The 26,614-nt window shown below is 38.8% G+C and overlaps 2 protein-coding genes across 2 annotated transcripts in view; both read left to right on the top strand.

Annotated features, from left to right (window-relative positions):
• Positions 1–25,809, top strand: part of LOC114579848 — a 37,072-nt gene extending 11,263 nt beyond the window's left edge. Inside the window, exons 3-13 of the mRNA XM_028695704.1 lie at positions 10,811–11,127; positions 11,206–11,319; positions 11,429–11,586; positions 11,669–11,793; positions 13,998–17,328; positions 17,421–17,558; positions 17,674–17,702; positions 17,746–17,782; positions 17,855–17,983; positions 22,564–24,770; positions 24,850–25,809. Coding sequence (XP_028551537.1) covers positions 10,811–11,127; positions 11,206–11,319; positions 11,429–11,586; positions 11,669–11,793; positions 13,998–17,328; positions 17,421–17,558; positions 17,674–17,702; positions 17,746–17,782; positions 17,855–17,983; positions 22,564–24,770; positions 24,850–25,612 — 7,348 coding nt within the window. The 3' untranslated portion in view covers positions 25,613–25,809. The remainder of the gene's footprint in view (positions 1–10,810; positions 11,128–11,205; positions 11,320–11,428; positions 11,587–11,668; positions 11,794–13,997; positions 17,329–17,420; positions 17,559–17,673; positions 17,703–17,745; positions 17,783–17,854; positions 17,984–22,563; positions 24,771–24,849) is intronic.
• LOC110092806 (protein LIFEGUARD 2) lies at positions 10,704–12,089 on the top strand. Its single transcript, XM_020817477.2, has 4 exons — positions 10,704–11,127; positions 11,206–11,319; positions 11,429–11,586; positions 11,669–12,089. The coding sequence occupies exons 1-4, from the start codon at positions 10,845–10,847 to the stop codon at positions 11,876–11,878; spliced, it is 765 nt and encodes a 254-aa protein (XP_020673136.1). The 5' UTR covers positions 10,704–10,844; the 3' UTR covers positions 11,879–12,089.
• Positions 25,810–26,614: the final 805 nt, after the last annotated feature.

The raw sequence follows: 26,614 nt of genomic DNA, 5'->3' as shown, positions 1-26,614 counted from the left end.
CCAAAAATAACCGGATAGAATCCGTATACCAAACCCAAAAAATCCTCCAAAAAAATTAGAGAAAAATCAGAAAGTTGTTCTTTAATCTGATCAAAATGCTTACACCCCTTGATTTTATATCTAACAGCATTCTTGATGATAAAAATAATAGAATGAGGACTCTCCCATTGGCCAGAGAAAGCCCGCCTGTTCCTTTCCCTCCAAAGGCGATAACTGGAGTAGCAAACAACTAATAATGTAAACCTTTTCTCCCAACGATTGAGCAAAAGGGAATGTTCAAGAAAATAAAAAACCTGCAGCACATTTGGCCTAAGTAGAAAAGAATTCAGTGAGGGAATAAGAACAGAGACTACCATAAACGAGTAATCACAATCGAAAAAGATGTGGCTATGAGATTCATGTGCAGAATTGCAAAACCTGCATTCCGGCCTAGCATCAATTGATCTTCGAATAAGTACGTTAGCTATTTTAAGCTTCTCGAGAACAGCCATCCAGGCAAAAACAGAGAAATGGAGGCAATGTTTCTTATGACATATGAAATTGAACCAAGGCACCCTTTCAAAATCAGAGTAAAAATGAGCAATGAATTTCTTAAAAGCTGGATTATTGGAGCCATCCCAAGAAACTACCAGTTGCTCCAAAATAGGAATATAAGAGACAATGTCATGTAAATGTCAAAGCTATTATTCAAACACAATGAATAAACGTAGTCCGTCCGTAATCCTTTAGTAGTTGATGTTTATTTATGTAGGTCTATATTCCTTTTTCAGCACTAAGGACCCTTTCTAATTTTATAGGTAAAAAGTATTGGAAATGTTAGAAATTAGGGTTTACATATAATTAGTGGTATTGTTGATGTGGCTCATTTTGATTGGTCTGCGAATGCAGAGCTGCATTTGATGTCCACACAGAATAATTTCTCCCTTAGCATGTCCAATGCAAGTTGTGACTAGGGTTTGTTGTTTGATGTAGAAGGCAACGATTAGTCCAGTAGAAATTACTGCAATAGTTAATCTGCTAAAGGAGGCATTACGGAGTCCAACATTTTGGGAAGAAAATGAGCATGAAAATTTAGTGAAGAGCCAAGTTAATCAAAATAAGAAAAAAGTAGCATTTAGGGTTTTTAATTGAACTAACTCGAGATCTAACGAGCCAAATTGAGATAATTAGCTTGAGCTTGAGCTTGTAATACATGAGCTCCAATTTGAACTAAAGCTCGAGTCTGTAGCATGATAAGCTTAACTTAAGAGCTCATTAATGAATATGAGATCAAACTAGTTCCATTAACTTACACCCCTACTCCAACTATGACACGACAGCTCAGTTCAACATCTAAATTTTACATCAAATAACATAACATGCATAATCAAGCTTAATAATATATTTATATATAAGACAAATAGTGAGGTTGCTTTAGTCCAAAGGAATTGATTGAGAAACATGCCCCATTTTATTTAAATATCTAACATCTAAATTTTTATATCTAAATTATATCAAAATATATACATTAAAAATATATTTTACTTTTAAAATATAAATAATATTTTATGCAATTTAAAAATTATAATGCTATTATAAATAAATATAAAAATTTAAATATTAGATATATAAATACATAATTTTTTTTGTGATATGTACATAGTACCCTCAAAATATATTTATTTATAGACACAAACATTCACAACCACATATTGAAGCTATATTCATTCTTTTGTGATATGTATTTGCTTTACTGAAAAAAAAGGAGATATATGCATACCACATAATTCTTTCATATTTACATATCTAATCTCTAAATTTTAAAATTTGTTCATATAATCTTTCAGTGTCTTAACTATATCAAAATTACATATAAAAATATATTTTACCTAAAAAAATACATATTATTGATTAAAAAAATCACATTTTTTGCAAATGTGCATGATTATAGCCTGAAAGAGTTCTAAATATTACTTTTATTCACATTAAAAAAAGTGACTAATAATAATAATATCTATTCATTCTATCAAAAATGAATAACTATAAAAAATTTATTGTAGTGAATAAAATATAAAAGTGGTAAAAATTCACTTTGTTTTTTTTTTTTTTGTTTTTTTTTGGCTCTGATCAAAGCCGCCTAGTTATCTCAACTAATCTCCAACAAGATTGAGCACATCCAAGCAGTAGCTATACTCGGCCTTTTTCGATACCCAAACAAACAACCTTAAACACAGATGTCAAAGTTACACCTATCAGAAAACAGTTGCTGTAATCAGAATTGGTCACTTTAATGTTTTATATATCATATATATCAAAATACTAAGAAGATTTAGAAAAAATCTATAAAAATACGACCATACATCACTTCAGGTAGAATTGCTAATAATGTTTGCTGTAAAACTGCTTTAAGAAGCAGTAAAAAAGTCAATCTCAAACGTAGCCTTAGTCTTTGTATGCCTATTTTATTTCTAAATCTAAGAATTTCATGGAACATTTTGTTGTTGTGGTTGTTGGCTGTATTTAATTGGATTTACTTGGTTTTGTTTTTTCTTTCAATTATTGCTTGCACCTTACCTTACTCCTGTGGCAGTGGAAATTATTGCTTCCAATGACAAAAATATGTACTTGAAACTCTGAAATTATTGCCTTTCAAAATCAAATAAGAAATTAATTCTTGCTTTTCTCTAAGTACATTAAAAGATCTATTTGTACAACACAGCGTTTACAAACATAGAATGAACTGTTTCTCTTATTAAGTTGGATAAATTAGTAAATGTTAAATTCAGTTTTTACATAGTTTAGAAATTAAAGATCGCCATTGCATACGAAAGTTTTCTTATTCGGTAAGCGCACAACACATGTAGTTGAAGCGCCTATGCATAGAGATTTTTATGTAGTTGAGGTATCATAAGAGAATAATCTTGAGCTAAGTTCAACTAAGAAGATTTCTTAAACGAGACATTATTAAGTGAAAAAAGTCAAACATAAGTTGACCATTGAGGAAAGATGTTGTTATATGATAGATATGTGATAAGAAAACCAATTAAACAGTAAATATATACCTTTCTTCTTGTTTTCGAAGGATAGAGAGCTGACAAAACAAAGCTTTATCATCATCATCATCATTATCATCATCATGGATCTTGCATGAGAAAAGGAGGCAACTATGTAGCCAAAAATAACTTGCCGGTTTAATTTCATGCATCATGCATGCACCGCATCACATAAATCATATAAATGAATGCATTAGTAATTAAGTCAACAAAATATGCCGGCAAGTCATCCTTGGCTGAACAGTATAGCCTCCTTCCCACATGCAAAACCATACGATGAATGCTTATATATGTACACACATATATAAATATAGATTTGTCATACACAAGCAGGGTGGGACAGGAAGATCTCCTTATTCCATGAAGACGTAGAGGCTTTCTTCTCTTTACTCTCTTTCCCTTTTAAGGGATTTGGAACGAAGAAGAAGCACGTTATCTCCAAGGGATGAGCATCATTGCTCAAAAGAGCAATGAAACAGATGTGATAGAGGCAGTGGCTTAGAGAGAAGAAGAAAAATGAAATCTTTCTCTTATAAGAAGCTAAGTTGCTTGCTATCTAGTTCTTATAAAGTGGGAGGTAACTTTATCCAACGGAGAAAAAAGTGTTTTGTGGATTGCAAGTTGGATTTGCATTGCCTCGGATTTGACAGTGCATGGATGCAAGGGCTGGCACAGGAGCAGTACTAGGCCATCTTTATGGCATGGAGCTTACCTTCTGACAGCTATACGGTACCTGTGTGGCCATGATAATTAACAATCGATGAGTTTTATAGCTAAGCTTGATTAAGTTATTTTTATAAGTTACTGAGCTTGCTGGTATTATATAGCTTGACCGTTATAAATTGGCAATGATATATTAAGAGCTAGGCGACACGTGTCGGAGCGAGTTTTATTGGATTTTGGGGATCAGATTGGTGGGAGCGAGTTTCAGTACCATGATAGAAAGAGGAGTGTGCTTATTGATTAAAATTTGTTTAACATGAAAGAATTTTACTGACTAGAGAGCGTGCAAAGTGGGACATTATGAGAAAAATGATCGATCTGTTATTATTGTTTTAATTTATTAGCATACTGTAGTGATTAAGATTTCGTCCCACGGCTTTTTTATTACTTTCTAAAATGAAGTTTTAGTACAATTTTTTTTTATTTTTGAACTAAAACTCCGTTTTAGAAAGCATGCAATAAAAAAGCCGTCCCAAACGAAGCCTAAAGTTGTTGTTGCAGTAGGGGCAATTTATTTTGCATAAAAGATGGCAGGGAGTAAAAAAAAATGATGTAAAATAAATTTGATGTAATGAATTTTTTAAAAAACTGGTTGGTTGAAATGTTCCATAAATATATATTTTGGTTTAATTTAGTAAAATTAATTCATTGTATAATTTGGGGGCAAGCATCGACAAAAATTAGAAATCAATCAACTTTGATGGTGATTGCTATTGTGATAATTGAGGGGAGTTGATGATGGCTGGTGATGAAGTGCGATGTCTAGCCAACAACAATGAGGGACGTCTAATGGGGACTGTGAGGGCCAATTGATGGTGGGCATCAGTGATTGATGCAAACAACACTTCACATAAAGCGATATATTTTGAAATCCCTAAAATTTGGAGAATTCTAAATATATTAGAAATGAACTATATTGGGAATTTGAGATACGCCACTATTTATGCGTTTGTTTTTCTTCAAATCAAACACCAAAAATTTGTAGAACTCTTTTATTTACTTTAACCAATTATAGTAATACTTGCAACCAAACAACACCTAATTTAATTCTTGTGATTTTAAAATTGTTACAAAGGTTGGGAAGCTTTTAGCAACAATTTTAACAATAGTTTGAGAAAATAGTAATTCAAAGCAGTTTAATTGGAAATAGGATGTACAATTTTGTATCAATGATGGTCTTTGCAAAATCTACATATGTATAGTAATTTGAGCAGCAAAAATCCTATAATAATCACCATGAAATAGTTAAAATATGGAGGGTTGATTATACAAAAAAGCCTATAACACATTTTTTAGTAAAATTTCACTTTATATACCACGTAGAACACATAATTGGAGAAATGTCCCTTTAAATTATTTTCTTAGAAAAATATTACTACATTTTTGTTTTTGTTTTTTGATGAAGTTATCCGTCTTGAATATGTGGATTTTCTATTGAAGTCCACCTAGAAGAAATTTAGTTCAAATTGGTTTAAATTCAAATCTTTATTCAAACTAAGTTATGAGTGAATGTTCGAACCAAGTTTAAACATTGCTTCACATTTGTTAGTCCCATAATACTTTCCCTAGTGAGTATGTTGCACCTCGATCCAAAAATGTTATTCATAGTGAGCCTCCTTCTCACATTCAGATAGTCCCATTGTGACCTTCCCTAATGAACTCCCTTTATGAAATCTCATTCTTCTTATATGTTGCCAGTCGAATTGAAGATTGCCATAAATAAGCTCCCATTGCAAAATCTTCTTCTCCCCATGCGCAATCAATTTTTATTGTCGCCTTGCAAGCAAGCTCATGTTCTCCTCACACACCATGAGTCCATTCAATCCTACTCACATTGATCTCCCATCATGAAATATTTCTCTTCTCACTCATCGTTGGTCTTGTCGGGGAACTCCCAACAATCATTCATTTTAAAATCATCTTCTCCTCTTACGCTACTAATCCCATCTAACTTTGGACCCACCCAGCTCACACTCAGAAATAACAAGATACATACCAATACATCAAAGCATGGCATGATTGAGTTTCCAAAATGAATACTTCAAACTAGGTCTGATCACATTTTGAATCGGGATTGAACGTGGTTCAATCCCAGTTCAAATTTGATTCCTAAGTTAAACTAAGGGTTGAAAACGATGTTGGAAATGATTTTTGAATCATGCTTAAACATGACAATTGAATTAAGGTTGTTGCAGACTAGCTAATATACGCGGCGATATAATTAGAAAATTTCCGTCTCAGCGTTGTATGGATATCTAGCACACAAATAGGGAGAAATAATAACAACAGGATTTTTACGTGAAAACCCCTGGAAAAGGAAAAAAACCATGGGGTCACGCCTAATTGAAATAATTCCATCAGTGTTTATTTAAGATACAAGAGGCTGACTCGTCCTTAAAATTTAGGATGATCAGATTTTAATGCTTCACTTATGGATTGAAATCCGATTAGAAACAAGTTGTATATTCGAGCTGAATTTAGAGTCACTTAGAATTCCGACGTCACTTGAAAATCGGGCAGAGTTCCGGTGTCACTTGGGCGTCGGGTATAATTTTGGCGTCGATTAGAATTCTGGAGTCACTTGGGCGTCGACAAGAATTCCGGCGTCACTTGGGCGTCGGCCAGAATTCCGGCGTCACTTGGGTGTCGGCTAGAATTCCGACGTCACTTGGGCGTCGGCCAGAATTCTGGCGGTGGTCGAGGAGCAGTTTAATCCCTCCTTTATTTCTCTTCTTCTTCTCTTATTCTTATTCTTATTCTTCTTGCTTGGGTCCCACTCTCAATAGAAATGAGGGGTCTATTTATAGATTTCTAGAATGGCATGACCCGTAAATAGGTGAGAGATCAGAGGTAAATGTGGAGTGGTTCGATGGACGGCCGATATTGAATCCCTTGATCATATACCATTCGTCAGACATTTGAAGGTCTTAATGATGTTGGAATTTGGCGATCTTGGGCTTGTTGGATTTGTCTCGTCGAGCCGCTATATTCGACTATAAGCACATTATGTTTGGAAATTGTTTAGTAACTCAAATTATGGTTCAAACTTTTCAACAGCACATCGGGTCCTTTATTTGGACTCATTTGGGCTCAGATTGAGTCGAATTTGGTGTCGTTGGGTTCGTATTTCCGAGACGCTCAGTTTGACTGTAAGTTTGCTGAAATCAGAGTTCAGGTGATCCCAGATTTTATTTTTGAAATTTCCGGCTTGATTTTGCCTCAAGATTCGTGCTCAATCAAGATAATTTTTTGATGATATATCAAAGGTTTAAACCATGTTCAAATTCAATAACTTAGAATGACTTAATGTCCCTTGAATGAATTGCAAATACTAGAGGTTATGACTCATCCAGCGTAACTTTGTCCAAGTATATGTCTCCTAGTAAATAAACAACATAGATATTTCTTCAATTGTTGAATACTTCGAGTATGAGACATATATCATAATTCTTTTTCTTAAGAGAGAAATCTAGAAGGTCCAAAACTAATACAGATATAAATATATAACAAACGCATAAGATTTGTTATAAATATCAGATCAACATAAAATGAACAATCAATATAAAGTTACAATTATAAGGTGACGTAAAGCCAACTATGATTAATTATTAGTAAGTGATATTTTTGACATTTTGAGTCTAGTTTTTGAAAAATTCTTCTTTCATTTATAAATATAACTTTTTTAGTATTACATTTATAAATATTCATAATTATACTTTTTCGTTTTGAATCCCACTACTTCTAGCGGCTCTGAAGGCTAAGGCTTCGTTTGGGACGACTTTTTTACTGCTTTCTAAAACGGAGTTTTAGTACAATTTTTTTTATTTTTGTACTAAAACTCTTTTTTAGAAAGCAATAAAAAAACCGTCCCAAATAAAGCCTAAGTAGACCAGTAAGCTATCACCTGTCTTGATCAATCGTAGAAGACAAGATTAGGGACAGTTTGTATCTTTGTGAGAGAAAAGTAAGAGTACTATCGATATTTTTTACATCAAATCAGCACATAATTAACAAAAAAATTGAATGCATTCAAATGTATTATGTATTTAACTTTTTATTAATTATTTGTTGATTTGATGTTAAAGAATTAAAATTTATTTGGAATGACTGTAATTTTTTATTATATTGTGAAATTTTGTGGTAAAATAAACTTAGATATTTTGATTGTAAAAAATAAATTTTCACTTAAGAAATCTTTAAAAAATTGTGAAAAGCAGAAAAAAAAAAAATAGCAGACATGTTTGTAATTGATGAAAAATAAAGCAGGGAGAAAAGTGCCAACCCTTTAACAAATTATTACTCAAAAAGGTAGTATTTACTTGTGCATTAATGTACTTAGATTTTGAAATAATTGAAGTGCTTTTTTTTTTCAAATTGAATAATGTGTTTGGGGCTATTATTTTTTAGTGAACTGAATCCTCCTCTACATTATTCATGTAAATTTAGGTTTCATTTGGGATTAATTTTTTACTGTTTAAATCAATTTTTTAGAAAGTTGATTTAAAAAGTAGGAAAAAATTCGTCCCAACCGAAGCCTTATATTTGGGATCACCTTTGACAACTTTTTTTTGTTGTTTTAAAAAAAATTATAATAAAAAATTGATTTAGATAGCTATAAGAAAATTGTTCAAAATGAAGTTTTAATTAAAACCGGCTCTTATAAATTTGTTGTATTTTATGTTATATTTTTAATATTTTTTTCTTATTTGTTGTTTGGTGATTTATCACTCTTGTTGCGTAATTGAATATTCGCGGCAATATAGAAATATAAAGTTTAACGTCTTAACTTTGTACGAAGATCCAACACACAATCAAATAAAAGAGAGTGTGTAGTTCATAAGTGACTAGAGTTTTTTATGTGGAAACCCCTAAAAAGGAAAAAAAAAAAAAACTACGAGGTATAACCCAGTTTGAATGAATCCACTAGTATTTACAGTCGATTACAAATGAGGCCCTTCCTTGGGGGAAAATCTTGGATTGAGGGTGACGGAGGTTGGAAAGAGAAGAATCATATAGAGTGCATTATATGGTGGGAAATAGAAGAATCAATATTGACATGTTCGTTTTGTCAGCAAGACCATATTCGATGGGCGACGAAGGTTAGAAAGATCGTAATCTAGTGACGGGGGTCGGAAGGACCATAGTCGATGGGAGACTGAGAGTGGAAAGATCGTAGTCTGGCGATAGATGTCAGAAAGATTGTGGTATGGCGATGGAAGTCAAAAGGATCGTAGTCAACAAGTGGCAGAGGTTAGAATGATCGTTGTTTGGTGACGGAAGTAGGAATGACTGTAGTCGGTGGGCAACAGAGGTCGAAAAGACTGTAGTCAGTGACGGTGGTCGGAAGGACCGTAGTAGGCAGATGACAATGGTCAGAAAGATCATTGTCTAGCTACGAAAGTCGGAGCAACCAACAATAATCGGTGGCCTTATGTAAATCCGAGTTTAGTTGGTGGTCAGAAAAAAGTCTATAGTTTGTCGGTGGTCGGGTAGAAGTCTGTTGACCTCGATTTTGCCTAGGACCTTGGTCAAAAGGTTGACTTGGTCAAATTGACCAAGTCAGACCTCGAGACCCCCTCCAGTGGGTTCAGTGAGTCAAGTCGACTCTATCGAGCCCTGACTTGGACCCCGAGTCAACCCAGTTGACTGAGTCAACCCGGGTTGACCAGTTTGGACCCTTTAAGCCTAAAATCAATTTTAAATCCATCTCATAGATTCCATGGCTTAAAGTTACCTCTTAAACATCGAGACGTCTTTTGCTGTAATATTTAGAATTATATTAAGAAACTCCACAATTAAGACGTCTTTTGCTGTAATATTAGAATTATAGTAGAAACGTCACCGCCAGACTGTGACGCCCAACTGCAATCTCCCGACAATCTCAATCTACTGAATTGAGTTCTAAGTCAAAAGTAGAACCAAATTAATCAACACACTCAAATTCCACAATGAACTAACATGACAACCTCACGACTGTTATTATACAACCACTGTTATTATGCTATAGTCTTTTAACTACCATCGCTCGACTATGATCCACTATTTGCCAACTAAAACTCTCTAACCACTGTTGTCTGTTTACAATTTCGTTACTGTCATTGTCCAACTACGGCCTTCTGACCATCATCGTCCAACTAGAGTGCTTTAACGATCATTTCCTAGCTAAATTCCTCTAATCATAGTTGCCTGAGGAAGTTCCTTTGACATCCATCACCCGACTACTATCTTCCAACCACTATAACTTGATTACGATTTTTTTTTACCACCATCATCTTATTATAGCCCTCTGATCAGTATCACTTTACTATAGATCCCTGACCAATGTAGCCCACTTACGATCTTCTGACCATCGTTGTTACGTCATTGTCCACTTTCCATTATCACCCTCTAATCACTATCGCCTAAATGAATCTTCTAACCACAATTGCTTAATTATGATCTCTCGATCTCCATCATTTGATTATAGCCTTTGCCCATTTTCACTTTGCTAGAATCATTCAATCATTGTTACTCAATTATAATCCTCCTCGGATCATAGTTAGAAACCACGATCATTTGATTTTTATCGCCTGGCTATGATACATCTGATGACTTCATCGCCTATCATTGGCAATATCGCCAATGCACACAACATCAACATCAAGATTTATTTGGGCTTCTCGTCATAGATGATCACCCTGGTCAAGGAAGCAGGACTACTCAAATAACAAACAATCTCTTCAAAAGATCTCCCAAGTCACATGACTCTTAAATCTTCCACCACAAATTACATTTCCTAATCAAATAGAATAGCATCTTTTATAACCGATGATTACTATGTGAGTCACTTCGATTGCATAATGCCTCATATTTTTTCATATAACACATTAATTTTATTACTCTTCTCTTATATCATTTTGTCTTAAATATTATCATGACCTAAAAGTTGTCCCACACAAAATTGCTTGAATAGACAAAGCAGAGGACTTGGTAAGTACAGAGTCAATGCTCGGAGGAATTGAGAGATAAGATTCCAGTTTTCCTTTCTCCTTGGATCTTCACTATCTTACCCGCAGCTCAGCTCACAGGCCTCCAACCGACAACAGAGAGATGAACATATCGAGATCCACAACCCCGCAGAATGATCTGGAGGCTGCCGCCGGCGGCGGCGGCCGCCTCAACGATCCCCTTCTGTCCAAGAAGTCTGAAGAGAGCGAGGCCCAGAGGCTGCGATGGAAGTTCATAAGAAAAGTTTACACAATACTGTCGCTACAGATGCTGCTGACCATCGCCGTCTCAGCCGCCGTCGTATTTGCAACTCCGGTCTCTCTCTTCGCATACTCCCCTGCCGGCATAACCCTCTTCGTCTTCCTCATATTCTTAATCGTTATGGGTACTGCTTAATTCTAAACCCTAAACTAAAAAACCCTTTTTTTTTTCCGCTTAAGATCTCTTATATGCAATTCTTCAGTGATGATTCCACTACACTATTACCGCCACTACAAACCTTGCAATTTGATCCTCCTGGGTGTCTTCACTGTCTCAATAAGCTTCGCCGTCGGATTTGCCTGCGCCTTCATTGATGGTGAGCACCAAATTAATTAATTCTACAAGTTTTTTTTTTCTTTTCAAGAAAAGAAAAACAGACAACTTTATGTATTTATATATATGTCTTCTTGAATTAATCAATGCAGGAAAGGTTATTCTGGAATCTGCAATATTAACTACAGTGGTGCTTGTGAGCCTCACCATTTACACCTTCCTGGCAGCGGACAGGGTTCAAGATTTCACCTTTCTTGGCCCCTATTTGTTTTCTGCGTCGCTGATAATCATGTTCTTCATTGTAATCCAGGTATCTATAAACTTTACTCTTCATTTGTAAATGTTTCTCTGTGGATTTTGTGCTATGTTATATTTTGGTTGGAACTTTGCAGATCTTATTTTCGATGGGTAAGATAGCGACGATGATCTACGGGGGATTGGCTTCGCTTGTTTTCAGTGCATATATCATATATGACACTTCTAAGATAATAAACGCTTACGATATTGAAGATTATGTGTGGGTTATCGTCAAGCTCTATCTCGACATCATCAATCTCTTTCTCTCCATCACTAATCTCTTCAAAGGCTCCAACAAAAATTAGGAATTTGTATAATATATATATTGAGAGAGATGAGATTTGATTGAAGTTTTGATTAGGAAGTTTCTTTATTAGATTTTGTTTTCAAATCTATCACAGGGGCTTGAGGGCTGTATTATGTGAGGATGCACAAAACAGAGAGTTACAGAGAGTTAATTGTAACTTGTTTTTCTCCACATTACATTGAAATCATCCTCTCCCCCGTGAACATTAACATCTTCATCAAATCATATAAATCATCATGTTCTTTATGTTAATTGTGCTTTGATAAGTTATACCATGGGAACAAATGAGAGGTCATTAAGTCAAAATGGACAATATCTCAATGATTAAAAGTTTGAGTTATTACAGTTGCTATCTAAATATGAGGCGAGATGCATATAAAAAATCAACTGTGTTTTGCAAGACCTGATATGCATTTAAAAGGAGCAAATGCTAGCTAGATACATCTAAGCCTCTAAGGCTAAAATATGAGAGTGGGGAATGAAGCGGCTTAGAATGCAATCTACTATAATGGAGATGCTCAGTGTTGTTTGCTAGAATTTTTATGGCATTAGAGAGTAAATTCTCATGAAAATTTTACACACAATAATAAGTTAAAGGTAACTCATACCAAATATTCAGCTCATATGAAACATAAGACCTTCCTATATGAAAAATCATCTTGCAAAGAGAAAAAAAAATCATAGAGCCTAACCTCGTAGAAATTATTTAACTAATGTGAGCAATATATTATGATAAATGCCCTTTTTTTGTTATAGGAGAAGACATTAATTGAATATATTATATATGAACTATGAAAGATAGCTTTCATTGGAAAAATTTGAGGATCCTTTAGGTGTCAAAGCATCAAAGGATGGCTTACATTTGATCATCTCAGTTGCACTCTATATAGTAATGAATACATGGTGATAAAAAAGATGGGTACCAAATATCGATAGTTGACAGGAATCACCATTAATACTCACCCAAGGTCGTTAGTAATAACAGAAGAGATAGCGATGAAATAGTGTAACCCGCAGAGAACCTCCTTCGTCTTATCCAATACCATAAAAAAGAACCCACAAACTTAATCAGCTGCAGATTAAATTACCCTAAATGTCAAAAAAAAAAAAAAAAAAAAAAACACCCCCACCAAGCAAACTCAACTAAAAACAGAGAAACTGAGAGCATGGCTCTCGTGCCAAACTAAAGAATGCCTCTTGTGTCCACATGGATGTTGTTGGTTAGTGAAGGGTCATGGTCCTAGAATTTGTTTAAACAGCTATGGGGGTACTTAGCTGCAGCAAAATATTCAATCATCAACGTGTGAACATGTGTGGGTCATGGAAAACAGAGCAATGAGAACAGCTGGCGACGAACATTGAATTGAAAGATTTTATTTTTGTCCTTATTTTAGAGTTTTTAAGTTCCAGAGATACAAAAAGTGAACATTCGAAGAAAATTAGATAATTTTGAGTGCTAATTATGTAAAATCTCCAAAAATATATTTGTATTTTTCATGTTAATCCAAAATCAACAATAAAATTGCTGGTAGCATTAGAAGTTTCTTATTGTTTTACTGTTGCATCTAAGAAAATTTGCAGCAATAGAGAGTGATGTAGTTTAGGATCTTAGATTTGTACAAAGATCCAGCATACAAACAGATAAATAAGTAAGTTGAGTGTTCATAAGAGACACCAAAGTTTTTAGTTGAAAACCCCTGAAAAGGAGAAAAACCACAGGATCTGGCCCAATTTGAATGAATCAACTAGTATTTTGCAATTAATTACAAATGATTACCTTAAGAGGAAGGTCTTGGCTCGATGCCACAAATATACATCATACATAGTGCATTATATGGTGCGAGTTGGAAGAATCAATGTTGATATGTTCGTTTGGGCGGCAGGATCATAGTCGGCGAGCGATGTAGGTCGGAAGGACCGTAGTTAGATGTCGGTGGTCGGAAGGACGTCGAGCAACGGAGGTCAGGAGGATCATAGTCGGCGGGTGATAGAGGTCAGATAAACTGTAGTCGACGTGCGATTGTGGTCAGATGGACCATAGTTGGTGGGAGACGGATGTCAGAAGGACAGTAGTTGGCAATGGTGGTTGGAAGGACCGTAATTGATCAGCGATGAAGGTCGGTAATGGAACCTAGTGCAGAAGTTGCCAAACAACAGACCCCTGTTTTCCGCAAAACACCCCCGTTGAATGATAGTGCCGGAGTTATACCGTCAGGAAAGGCGAATACTGATCCTAAAGCTTTCAACAAGCCAAAATTCCCTCTTAAAGAAAATCCTTATCCACGGCCGCAGGGACTTAAGTGTTTTCGTTGCTTCCAACCCGGGCATAAGTCCAACGAATGCCCAAATCGTCAGCAACTTCAGTTACTGGACGAAGAGGGGGAGCTTGACCCTGAGCAATTCGAAGAAGAGGAAAATGTTGATGTGGAAGATGTTGTCGGCGATGAAGGGGATCCACTGATTTGTGTATTGGAGAAACTCCTCTTAGTCCCGAGACAACAAGGGGATTCTCAGCGACATGCCATTTTTAAAACCAAATGTACCATTGGCGGCAAGGTTTGCGATTTACTCATCGACAGCGGGTGCACGGAAAATGTCATTTCGCGGGCTGTTGTTCAAGCTTTGCAACTCAAGACTTCAAAGAACCCACATCCCTACAAGATTGGGTGGGTTAAGAAGGGAATGGAGATTTTAGTGACAGATATGTGCCGGGTACAATTCTCAATCGGAAAACATTATAATTGCGAAGTGTTGTGTGATGTGGTGGAGATGGACGTGAGCCATCTAATTCTTGGCCGCCCATGGCAGTTCGATGTTGGTGCTGTATACGATGGCCGAGCCAATACGTATGCACTAGACTGGAAAGGGAAGCGGCTCCGATTGTTACCTCATGCAGCGGGTGTAAAAGGTTCTCCTGATAATGTTCGGCCAGCATTGCATTTGGTCTCGGGCAACTCCTTGCTAGCTCATTGGAAGGAGGAAGTGCCTCTTTTCGCCTTGGTGATCAAAGAAGAGGCCGCTGATAACACAGCTGGGAGTGTTCCGCCTGCCATCGAGTCTCTGCTGAAGCAATTCCACGATGTTCTGACTGAATCCTCGACTCCTGCATTACCGCCTTTGAGGACTATACAGCATCACATTGATTTTATTCCAGGTTCTACACTACCAAACCTGCCACATCATCGCTTAAGTCCGAAAGAGCATCAAATTCTCCAACAGTTAGTTGATGAGTTGCTGAAAAATAACTTGATCCAACCCAGTCTCAGTCCGTGTGCTGTACCCGCACTCTTGGTGCCCAAGAAGGATGGAAGTTGGCGATTATGCGTAGACAGCAGGGCCATTAACAAAATCACTGTGAAGTTTCGGTTTCCTGTACCGCGGATTGAAGAATTGTTGGAGAAGTTGACAGGAGCCTCTATTTTCTCAAAGCTCGATCTCCGTAGCGGGTACCACCAAATCCGCATCCGACCGGGTGACGAGTGGAAGACGGCCTTCAAGACTCGACATGGGTTATACGAGTGGAAGGTGATGCCATTCGGATTGTGTAACGCGCCTTCGACCTTCCTCCGATTAATGAATGAGGTCTTAAAGCCATTCCTCAACGTCTCCTGCGTTGCATATTTCGACGACATACTCGTATTTAGTCCATCTCTGACCGATCATCTGCGGCATTTGACAGAAATCCTTCTTGTACTTCGGGAGAACCAGCTATTTTTGAACCCAAGTAAGTGTGATTTCGCTGTCTCATCTGTTCATTTTCTTGGCTTCATCGTGTCAGCTGCAGGAGTCCAAGTTGACAATCGCAAGGTGCAAGCTATACAGAGTTGGTCAACGCCCAGCTCATTCACGGAAGTTCGCAGTTTTCATGGTCTCGCGAACTTTTATCGCCGGTTTATCAAAAATTTCAGTTCCCTTATGGCTCCTATTACCGATTGCTTGAAACTCAAACAGTTTCATTGGGGCAGCGCTCAGATTGATAGCTTTGCTGCCATAAAGGAAGCTTTATCATCTTCACCGGTGTTGGTCTTACCCAACTTCGATAAGCCATTCCAAGTGGATACGGATGCTTCCGGAGTGGGAATCGGAGCTGTCTTAAGCCAGGAAAACAAGCCGGTAGAGTTCTTCAGCGAAAAACTTTGTCCATCAAGACAAAAATGGAGTGTTTATGAACAAGAACTATATGCGGTGGTGCGGGCATTGAAGCAGTGGGAATCATACTTGCTCCATTCGGAGTTCGTCCTGTGCAGTGACCACCGAGCGCTGCAATTCATAAATCAACAAAAGCACATTAACAGGATGCATGCCCGCTGGATTTTATTTCTTCAACGTTTCACCTTCGTGTTGCAACACAAGTCGGGCGTAAACAACAAAGTTGCGGACGCCTTGAGCCGGAGACCGACGCTGCTCATACAGCTGCAAACCGAAATTACAGGCTTAGAATGCTTAAAAGAGCTTTATGCCTCTGATTCAGATTTCTCTAAAATTTGGGAAGAATGTTCAAATGGAGGTGCTTCACAAGAATTTGCTGTCAGACATGGATTTCTTTTTCGCCATACGCAGCTTTGCATTCCTGAGTCATCGTGGAGGCCGCAGCTCATCAAAGAAGTTCATTGCGGAGGTCTCGCAGCTCATGTGGGACGGAACAACACGTACCTACAGCTGCGAAGTAGATTCTTTTGGCCACATTTGCACAGAGATGTGATGAGATTTGTTGAACGGTGCCCCATTTGCCAAAGCTATAAATCCGGTGGACAGTTAAGTGGCCTGTATCTACCGTTGCCTACACCGACCACTATTTGGGAAGATTTAAGTCTCGATTTCGTATTGGGATTACCACGTACTCGGCGTGGACATGACTCGATCATGGTGGTGGTTGATCGTTTTTCCAAGATGGCCCATTTCATTGCTTGCAAGAAGACGTTCGATGCCTTAAATGTCTCACGTGTTTTTTTTTCGGAGGTAGTTCGTCTGCACGGAGTTCCCCGAAGTTTAACATCCGATCGTGATGTTAAATTCATTAGCAATTTCTGGAAGGAGTTATGGGCAAGACTACACACTGAAATCAAATTAAGCACAGCGAATCATCCCCAGACGGATGGACAGACCGAAGTGGTGAATCGGACACTTGGTAATCTCCTACGCTGTCTTGTGCAGGATCACCCGAAATTGTGGGATGAACTCTTGGGGCAAGCCGAATTCGCTTACAATAGCATGACCAATCGCTCCACAGGGAAGAGTCCCTTTGGCGTGGTTTATACCAAGCACCCGAACCACACTGTTGACGTGGCCGTGCTCCCGCAATGTAACAGCAAGCCAGCCGCCGAATTTGCTGAACAATTTTCTCAGATGATTCAAGAAGTGCGACAGAAGCTTGAAGAGTCCAATTTGAAGTATAAAGAGGCCGCAGACAAGCACCGCAAGAAGCGAGAGTTCAAAGTTGGGGATCTGGTTATGATACGAGTAAGGCGTGAACGCTTCGGTCACGGATCCTACTCCAAATTAAGCCCCGGAAGATTGGACCATTCTCAGTTCTTAGACAGATAAATCCTAACGCCTATGTTGTGGATTTGCCCAGCCATTACAATACGTCCAACACGTTCAATATAGGCGATCTCTCAGCCTATCACCCACCGGATGCGGCTCCTACGAATCTTTCATCTTCAGATTCAGATTCTTCAGTTAGTGGGGGAGAATGATGGGGTGCATCACGTCATCGAGTAGCTTATTTTTTACAATACTACTTAGTTTTCTTAAATATTACTTAGTTATCTTAATCAGCTTTTATTTTATTAGTTATCTTGTGAAGCAGCTTGCAGCTTTCTGTTAGTATTGTTGCTGCTCCACTTCTTTGTTTTCCTTATTTAGGCGTATGGTACTAATCATGTTCTTCATTGTAATCCAGGTATGTATAAACTTTACTAAATGTTTCTCTGTGGATTTTGCGCTATGTTATATTTTGGTTGGAACTTTGCAGATGTTATTTTCCATGGGTAAGATAGCGACGATGATCTACGGCGGATTGGCTTCGCTTGTTTTCAGTGCATATATCATATATGACACTTCTAAGATAATAAACGCTTACGATATTGAAGATTATGTGTGGGTTATCGTCAAGCTCTATCTCGACATCATCAATCTCTTTCTCTCCATCACTAATCTCTTCAAAGGCTCCAACAAAAATTAGGAATTTGTATAATATATATATTGAGAGAGAGAGGAGATTTGATTGAAGTTTTGATTAGGAAGTTTCTTTGTTAGATTTTGTTTTCAAATCTATTAAAGGGGCTTGAGGGCTGTATTATGTGAGGATGCACAAAAAAGAGAGTCAATTGTAACTTGTTTTTCTCCGCATTACAAATCTTGTCCCCGCTGAACACTAACATCTTCGTCAAATCATATAAATCACCATGTTCTTTGTGTTGTGCTTTAATAAGTTCTATCATGGGAATAAAATTGTGAGGTCATTAGGTCAAAGCGGATAATATCTCAATGATTAAAAGTTTAAAGTGTTAAAGTTGCTATCTACAATATAAGGTGAGATACATATCAAAAATCAACTGTGTTTTGCAACACCTTATATGCATTTAAAAGGAGCAAATGCTAGCTAGATACATCTAAGGCTAAAATATGAGTGGGGAACGAAGCTGCTTAGGAATGCAATCTACTATAATGGAGATGCCAGTGTTGTATGCTAGAATTTTTATGGCATTAGAGAGTAAATTCTCTTAGTATTGAATGAAAATTTTACACACAATAATAAGTTAAAGGTAACTCATACGAAATATGCAGCTCATTTGAAACATTTGACCTTTCTATATGAAAAATCAGCTTGCAAAGAGAAAAAAAATCATAGAGCCTAGCCTCATAGAAATGATTTAACTAATGTGAGCAATATATTATCATAAATGCCCTTTTTTAATAATAGGAGAACAGATCAATTGAATATATTAGATATGAACTATGAAAGATAGCTTTCATTGGAAAATTTTGAGGATCCTTTAGGTGTCAAAGTTGCCATCAAAGGATGGCGTACATGTGGTCATCTCGGTTGCACTCTATATAGCAATGAATACATGGTGATAAAAAAGATGGGTGCCAAATATTTATAGTTGACAGAAATCACCATTAATACTCACCCAAGGTCATTAGTAATAACAGTTTTAGGATGTTGTTGGGTTTTTTTTTTTTTTGGAAAATTGAAGGCAGAGCTCATTTCCAATGATAAACAACTATTTACATGTGTAATAGAAAGGAAAAAATCAACCTATAAACGGGAACAAGCAACAACCGATTGAAATAAGAACAACATCAAAAGAAGGTAGATAAATGTGTAAAATTACACAGCAGAAAATTATGTAAAAACACATTCTCCAACCCAAAATATCAAAACTGAATCTTTGGAAGAAAAACGAGCTCAGTATATGAATTGCCAGTTGCGTTTGGGACTTCCCCTGGTTATAGGTGGGGACAAAATGCTTGAATAACTTAGAGTGACTGCCTTCCAAGGGAAAAAATAAGCAATTTGGTCATCCTTGCCCTTCCAAAAACTCCAAAACAAATCATGAAAGCCGACATGGCCAAGGATTAGGCAGCTAGCTGTTCTAGAGAGACGGATCCAGAAAAAACAAAAAGCAGAAGAGATAGCGATGAAGTAGTGTAACCCACAGAGAACCTCCTTCGGCTTATCCCATACCATAAAAAATAACTCACAAACTTAATCAGCTGCAGATAGTAAGTTATGGAAATACTCCCCATCTTTCCATCTAATAATTTTAAGAGAAATAGCTATTGTAATGGTTGCTTTGACAGTGGTTAAGCTACTAATATTGTTTCCAAATTTCCTTGCATTATGCTCCCTCCAGATATGGTAAACAACACCCCAAAGAATAAGCAAGTAGAAATTAAGATTACCCTCTCTTTGATTCATACCAAAGAAAAATGTCTAACACTTTTAGAGTATTTCTCGCAAAAACAACACAAAGAATACACATTAAGATATAGCTCAACTTGACCTATTAGTTGAGAGCTTAAGCTTCCAACTAAAAGGCCTTGGGTTCGAGTCTTTGTGTATGAGTTGTGTGTATGAATTTGATTTAAATTGCCTAAATATCCAAAAAAAAAAAAACACCTCCAACTAAGCAAAGTCAACTAAAAACAGAGAATCTGAGAGCATGGCTCTTGTGCCAAACTAAAGAATGCCTCTTGTGTCCACATGGATGTTGTTGGTTAGTGAAGGGTCATGGTCCTAGAATTTGTTTAAACAGCTATGGGGGTACTTAGCTGCAGCAAAATATTCAATCATCAACGTGTGAACATGTGTGGGTCATGGAAAACAGAGCAATGAGAACAGCTGGCAACGAAGATAGAATTGAAAGATGTTATTTTTGTCCTTATTTTAGAGTTTGTAAGTTCCAGAGATACAAAAAGTGAACATTAGAAGTAAATTAGATAATTTTGAGGGCTATTTATGTAAAATCTCCAAAAATATATTTGTATTTTTCATGTTAATCCAAAATCAATAATAAAATTGCTGGTAGCATTAGAAGTTTCTTATTGTTTTACTGTTGCATCTAAGAAAATTTGCAGCAATAGAGAGTGATGTAGTTTAGGATCTTAGATTTGTACAAAGATCCAGCATACAAACATAAGAGACACCAAAGTTTTTAGGTGAAAACCCCTGAAAAGGAGAAAAACCATAGGATCTGGCCCAATTTGAATGAATCAACTAGTATTTTGCAATTAATTACAAATGATTACCTTAAGAGGAAGGTCTTGGCTCGATGCCACAAATATACATCATACATAGTGCATTATATGGTGCGAGTTGGAAGAATCAATGTTGATATGTTCGTTTGGGCGGCAGGATCATAGTCGGCGAGCGATGTAGGTCGGAAGGACCGTAGTTAGATGTCGGTGGTCGGAAGGATGTCGAGCAACGGAGGTCAGGAGGATCATAGTCGGCGGGTGATAGAAGTCAGATAAACTGTAGTCGACGTGCGATTGTGGTCGGATGGACCATAGTTGGTGGGAGACGGATGTCAGAAGGACAGTAGTTGGCAATGGTGGTTGGAAGGACCGTAATTGATCAGCGATGAAGGTCGAGTGGATTGTAATCAATGGACGACAGTGGTCAAAATGACCGTAGTTGGCAGGAGACGGAGGTCGAAAGGACCATAGTTGGCGGGCGACAAAGGTCAAGAGAATTGTAGTCGGCTGGCGATAGTGGTCGGCTGATCGGAGGAATTCCGATAGTGGTCGGCGGACTGGCAGAAGTCTGACGATGTTTGGGAAAGAACTCCAGCGTTTGTCAAAGTGTATTTATTATCAATTTTGATTGTCTTCTAGAATGAGTTCTTTTGGTCTTTCTTTTCTCTAACGCCTTACTTCTGGAATGAAGTTCTTAGGGAATAAGTCAAAATAGTTCATTACGGACATCCCCCTCCTCAACCCCCAAATGTTGATAGCGAGTTGGGTGCTTGAGAAGGACCAACAGAGGCAGGAAATGCATCCATTCCATCCATGTACGTATCAAAAACTGATGGCTCGCCTACTAAAAGAAAAAGTATGCGAGGCTAGGCTAACTCAGCCGCTTACTTCGACTGTGTTGTAGTGGGCTTTCGTCGCCTTTTCTTCTTTTGAAACGAAATCTCTTTTTTATGACTTCCACTTCTCGATCTCACCGGCCCGGAAAAGTTACCGACCAGGGCCCTATTTATGAATCAACATAGATGCGAAGCTGTCCATTTTTCTTACAGACAAAAACAAGACTGACTATCCATGTTGGATATTGCTCTTCCCTAATGAAACCCACATCAATTCATTTTTTTACTTCATAAATTACGAAAGTCTGGTTGTGGTCAACAGATTGGCAGAGGTCCGACGGTGGTCGGCAGATTGACGGAAGTTTGTTGGTAGTCGGAGGATTGGAGAAAGTCCGTTGATGGCCGGGAAGAACTTTGTTGGTGGCCGGCGAAATGGCGGAAGTCCGGCGGTGGTCGAGAAGAACTTCGGCCATGTTCGAAGGTAAGCAAGCTCCCAAAATTTTCCATTCTCCTCCTCCTTTCCTTCTCCCCTCTCATGAGAAGCATGGGGACTATTTATAATTTTTTGACAGTGGCATTGTTTGTAAATATGTGAAAAATCAAGGTCAAAATAGTTGTGGTTTGAATGGACGGTCGATATTGATCTCCTTGATCGTGGATCATTTAATGATCATTTGAATGCCTTAATTATATCCGAATTTAGTGATCTTGGACTCGTTGGGTTCGCCTCGTCGAGCGAGCCGCTCGATTCGACTATAAGCATGACACATTTGGAAACTGTTTGGTAATTCAAATTATGGTTTGAAGCTTCCAAATGCGCTTTGGGTATTTGATTTGGACTCATTTGGCTCAGATTGAGGTGTCGATGAGTTCGTCTTTTCGAGACGTTCAATTTGACTATAAATTTGTTAAAATCGGAGTTCATATGATCACAGATTTAATTTCGGAAGCTCACCGCTCAATTTTGCTCTAAGATTCGTGCATGTTTAAGATAATTTTTTTGATGATATATTATATATAAACTATATATTTAAAAAAGCAGGCTTATTTTAGTTTTTTAATATCCAGTATTGATCGACCGTTCTCTGTAATAGAAATCGGTCAGTTGCAAGAGAGATTGCAGATCTATATCGTGAGGTAGACAGAGGAAAAGACCATCACAATGGAATTGTTGGCCCCTCAGTTGACGGCAGGGCTCCGAGCCATCATCAAGAAGGAGATGGAGATGCAGTTAAGCGTTCAGGGGAGCGCCAGAGAACTCCAGGAGACTATGGATTTGCTGCGCAGCAAGCTACACGGCCTCAGGAAGGAAAAAATCCGCGACCTCGACATCCGCAAATGGATCGACACTCTCGAGAACATCATGTACGAAGCCGACGACGTTCTCGACGAGTGCCACTTTCGCGACTCCGAGCTCCTCCTCCTCTCCACCCCTCCCTCGCCGGCGTCCGGTAACGCCTCGGTCCCCGTTTGGCGTGACTTGCCCCTCATCCTCACCTACGTAACCCGTCCCTACCAATTCTACTTCAAGCAGTTCAGCTCTAATCGTGACATGAGCCTCAAACTTCAATCTCTGAACTCCAGGCTGAAGATGCTTAAGACTCAAAGGGATGAGAAACTTGATCTGCACTTATTGGATAATTCTCAATACATCCCACCTGTTACCGATCCTGAAGCTTATAATATGCCTAGTATGGCTTCTTCCTCCGATGTTGTGGGGGCTAAGCTCCGCAAAGATACTGACTTTATGGTGAGGCTGTTAACTGATCATCATGGAAAAGACGACTTGCCCGTCTACGCAATAGTCGGACCTGGAGGCATTGGCAAAACTACAATGGCGAACCTTATCTTTGAGTTGCTTTGTGATAAGAAGCAAGGATTTTTCGATTGGATCATCCGCATCACAGTGCCTCGTAAGTTCGATAAGCTCAACCTGCTGAAAGGAATCATCACGGCCGCCGGTGGGCGGTGTGCTGAACGAGATCTCCTGCTTTTAGACGAGGCAGTCAAGGAGGCAATCAAGGGGAAAAAAATGCTCCTTTTGCTTGATGACGTGTGGGACGCCATGGGTCTATGGAATCTCTGGCTCGGCGTCCTGTTTAGTAGCAGCTGCGCGCCGGGGAGTCGAGTTCTTATCACCACAAGGAACCGAGACGCGGCGGATCAGATGAAGGCGATCTACTCCCATTCAGTCCAGCGCTTAACTGGCGACGAAGGATGGGAGCTGCTCTGCAGGTGCGTCGGCTCTGCTCCAGAAGCGGACCATATGAAGATTCTTAAGAATACAGGGCTTCAGATTGTGGAGAAATGCTATGGCAATCCCTTGGCGATCATGTCCATGGGAGGCATGCTGTGTTTGGAGAACAAAGCGAGGGTTACTTGGGAGAGGATTCTGGAAGACGACGACAACATATGGTCCAAAGGTCTTTTGAACCTTCCTGACGGAATTCATAAGGACATATACTGCGCATTCGACAAACTGCCTTCAGCTGAACTGCGGCATTGCTTCGTCTACTGTTCTCTGTTTCCGGATGGTTATGAGATCCCCTACTCAGATCTCATTGAGATGTTGGTCGCGGAAGGGATCGTGGAAGACGATGAGGCTGCCTTGAGTTGCCTCATGCATCTGATACGGAGGAACATTCTCATTCCGCGGATCGCGCCGGAGTTCACCCGCACGTGCAAGATGGACGGCCTGTCGTGTTCTCTCGGCCGTTTCATTATGCAAGGCGGCGGATTCGTTATTACGCAAACGCTTCCTCTGCCGCCGCTGCCTCGTTTGCCGGTCATTAACTACAAGAACAAGCTTCGCCGCCTTTCTTTGGTGATTCACGAAGGAAATACTGATAAAGCGAGGACAATGGACTTCGAATACAAAATTCACGACTACTTGAAGAAGCAGCCTTCGCTGAGGACGCTCCTGCTCTTCAACCATCCTCTTCCGAGGGCAGGGCAGCTTCTCCATCATCTGCCCAGCATCAGGCTGCTAAGCCTTAAAAAAGCTGCAATCTTTGAGCTTCCCGAGTCCATTGGATGCCTTGTGCACTTGCGATTCCTGGACCTCTCGGAGAACGAAAAGATGAAAAGTTTACCAGAAAGCATCGGCAAGCTCGCAAACCTGAAGTCTCTGCGCCTCCAATCATGCAGAGAACTTTCCCATCTTCCCAAAAGCTTTCTAAACCTGAAGAATCTCATGTATTTCGACGCCTGGGAGACCAGGCTCGAAGGTTTGCCCGAGGGCATGGGAAAGGAAATGCCTGAGCTTCGAAAGATAATCCCCCTGCGACCGCACGAGGAAGGGAAGAAACTTGCAACCGTGCAAGATCTTAAAGATATGAAAATGCTAAGGTAAGGATGCTTAATTGCTTTAACCATCCTTCAAACTATTAATCAAGTTAGTTACTAAAGATTTGCCCTCGAAAAACAGGTCCTTGGAGTTGGAGATATCCGGGAATGTATTAGGCGGGTTGCCGAAAGGTGCAGAGCTGGTGAGGAACGTTGGCATTCTGGAAAGCAAAAGATATATGAGGGAGCTCGTGCTCAGATGGAAACCTGAGGAAGCAGCGAGCAAGAATAAACAAGACCTAAGGAACTTCCTTTTTGAGGTTAGCGACAAGCTTTCTCCTCCCGAAGAATTGGAGGACCTCAGAATCATTTACTACTATGGATCCAGCCTCCCGAGCTGGTTGTCATTAGCAGCCAGGCTTCCCAACCTGAGGAGTCTGCAACTTGAAGGCTGCTTGAACCTGAAAGTGATTTCCGGGTTGGGTCAGCTGCCATGTCTGGAGCACTTACTCGTAAAACAAGCACCGAAAGTGACGAGCGTGGGGAAACATTTCCTCAGGAAAACAATGCAGGGGGAGGAAGAAGAATCGTCGTCGTTTTCCTGTAGCATCTCGTCATTTCCCAAATTGAAAGCTCTCCACTTTGAAGACATGGCTGAGTGGGAGAAATGGGAGTGGCCGACGATAGAAAGCATGGCGTCAATGGAATTCCCCTATCTGCATACACTTAACATCAGCAATTGTCCCAAGCTGAAATCCATACCTGAGGGGTTCTTATGCCGTTTAAAGATGTTGAGGCAGCTTATAATTGATGAATCTCCTGAGCTCAGGCTGGAGGGCTTGGAGAGCTTCCCCTCATTTCTTGAGATTAAGATTGATTCACAGGTGATCCAACGCACTTCTTGATCCAATTCCAAATCCATTTCCCTTCTTTCAGTTCACTGTTTTTATTTTATCATTCTTTCCTGCAATTAGAAATAGGTCTTTGTTAGGTAGAAACTCTTTCCCTTGCAATACTTTTTATTAGACAATCTCGGAACGAAAATGTATTGTTCAAGTTAGTAAATTTTCAAATTCATTTCTAGAATGTATAATATCAAAAAGAATGTGAATCTTTTCTTTTCTTTTTTAACAAAAAACCAGCAAATATATTAAAATAGGAATGATACAAAAGAAGACCCCACACAGGGCCACATCACAAGCTTACAGGAAGAACATCAAAACCAAAGAAAAGACCAGTATGATTAGGGGTAGAAATCTACGGACTCAGACCAGCTTCGAGTTGTCAGGGCTTGGCCATCCACTGGTAAAACACAAAATTGAAGGGCAAACCAGGTTGCCAACCAACCCTGGCCATCCACGACGCTTGCGGCCTCGCTGCTTCCTCATCGTCCATATCAAAATTATAAGAACGGGCAGCCCGCCAACCACAAATGCAAACCAACAGTAGAGCATCAATAAGATCCACATCCCAAAACAACACATAATGGCAATTAAAACAAAACCATTGCAGCAACCAACAATCAGCGACCACGCCTGCCCCTCCCACGAGACCTACCACGAGAAGCAGCAGATACCAATGGTTTATCGTGCAACAAATTGAAAGAATTACCAGGATCTCCATCTCCAATAGATTTCACAGAATTAGATTCAGAACTGTAATCATGAAGTCAGTCCATGTGGACTCTAAGATCAATGCCCGAATTATCCTTCACAGTATAATTTAATCCTTTAAGATCCATATAAGTCACTGGGGCATCCACAAAATCATTATTCCCTAAGCGAACATTATGAATGGGACTAGAGTTACCAGAAGCAGCCACATTACACACTTCCTCACCCAAATTATCCACGACAGCAGGCATAATCTGGCCAACCAACTCCTCAGAATTTAAAGACTGACCAACC

Source organism: Dendrobium catenatum, unplaced genomic scaffold (genome assembly GCF_001605985.2).
Source record: "Dendrobium catenatum unplaced genomic scaffold, ASM160598v2 fragScaff_scaffold_665, whole genome shotgun sequence".
NCBI classification, from domain to species: Eukaryota; Viridiplantae; Streptophyta; class Magnoliopsida; order Asparagales; family Orchidaceae; genus Dendrobium; species Dendrobium catenatum.
This window is presented reverse-complemented; position numbering and strand designations above follow the sequence as displayed.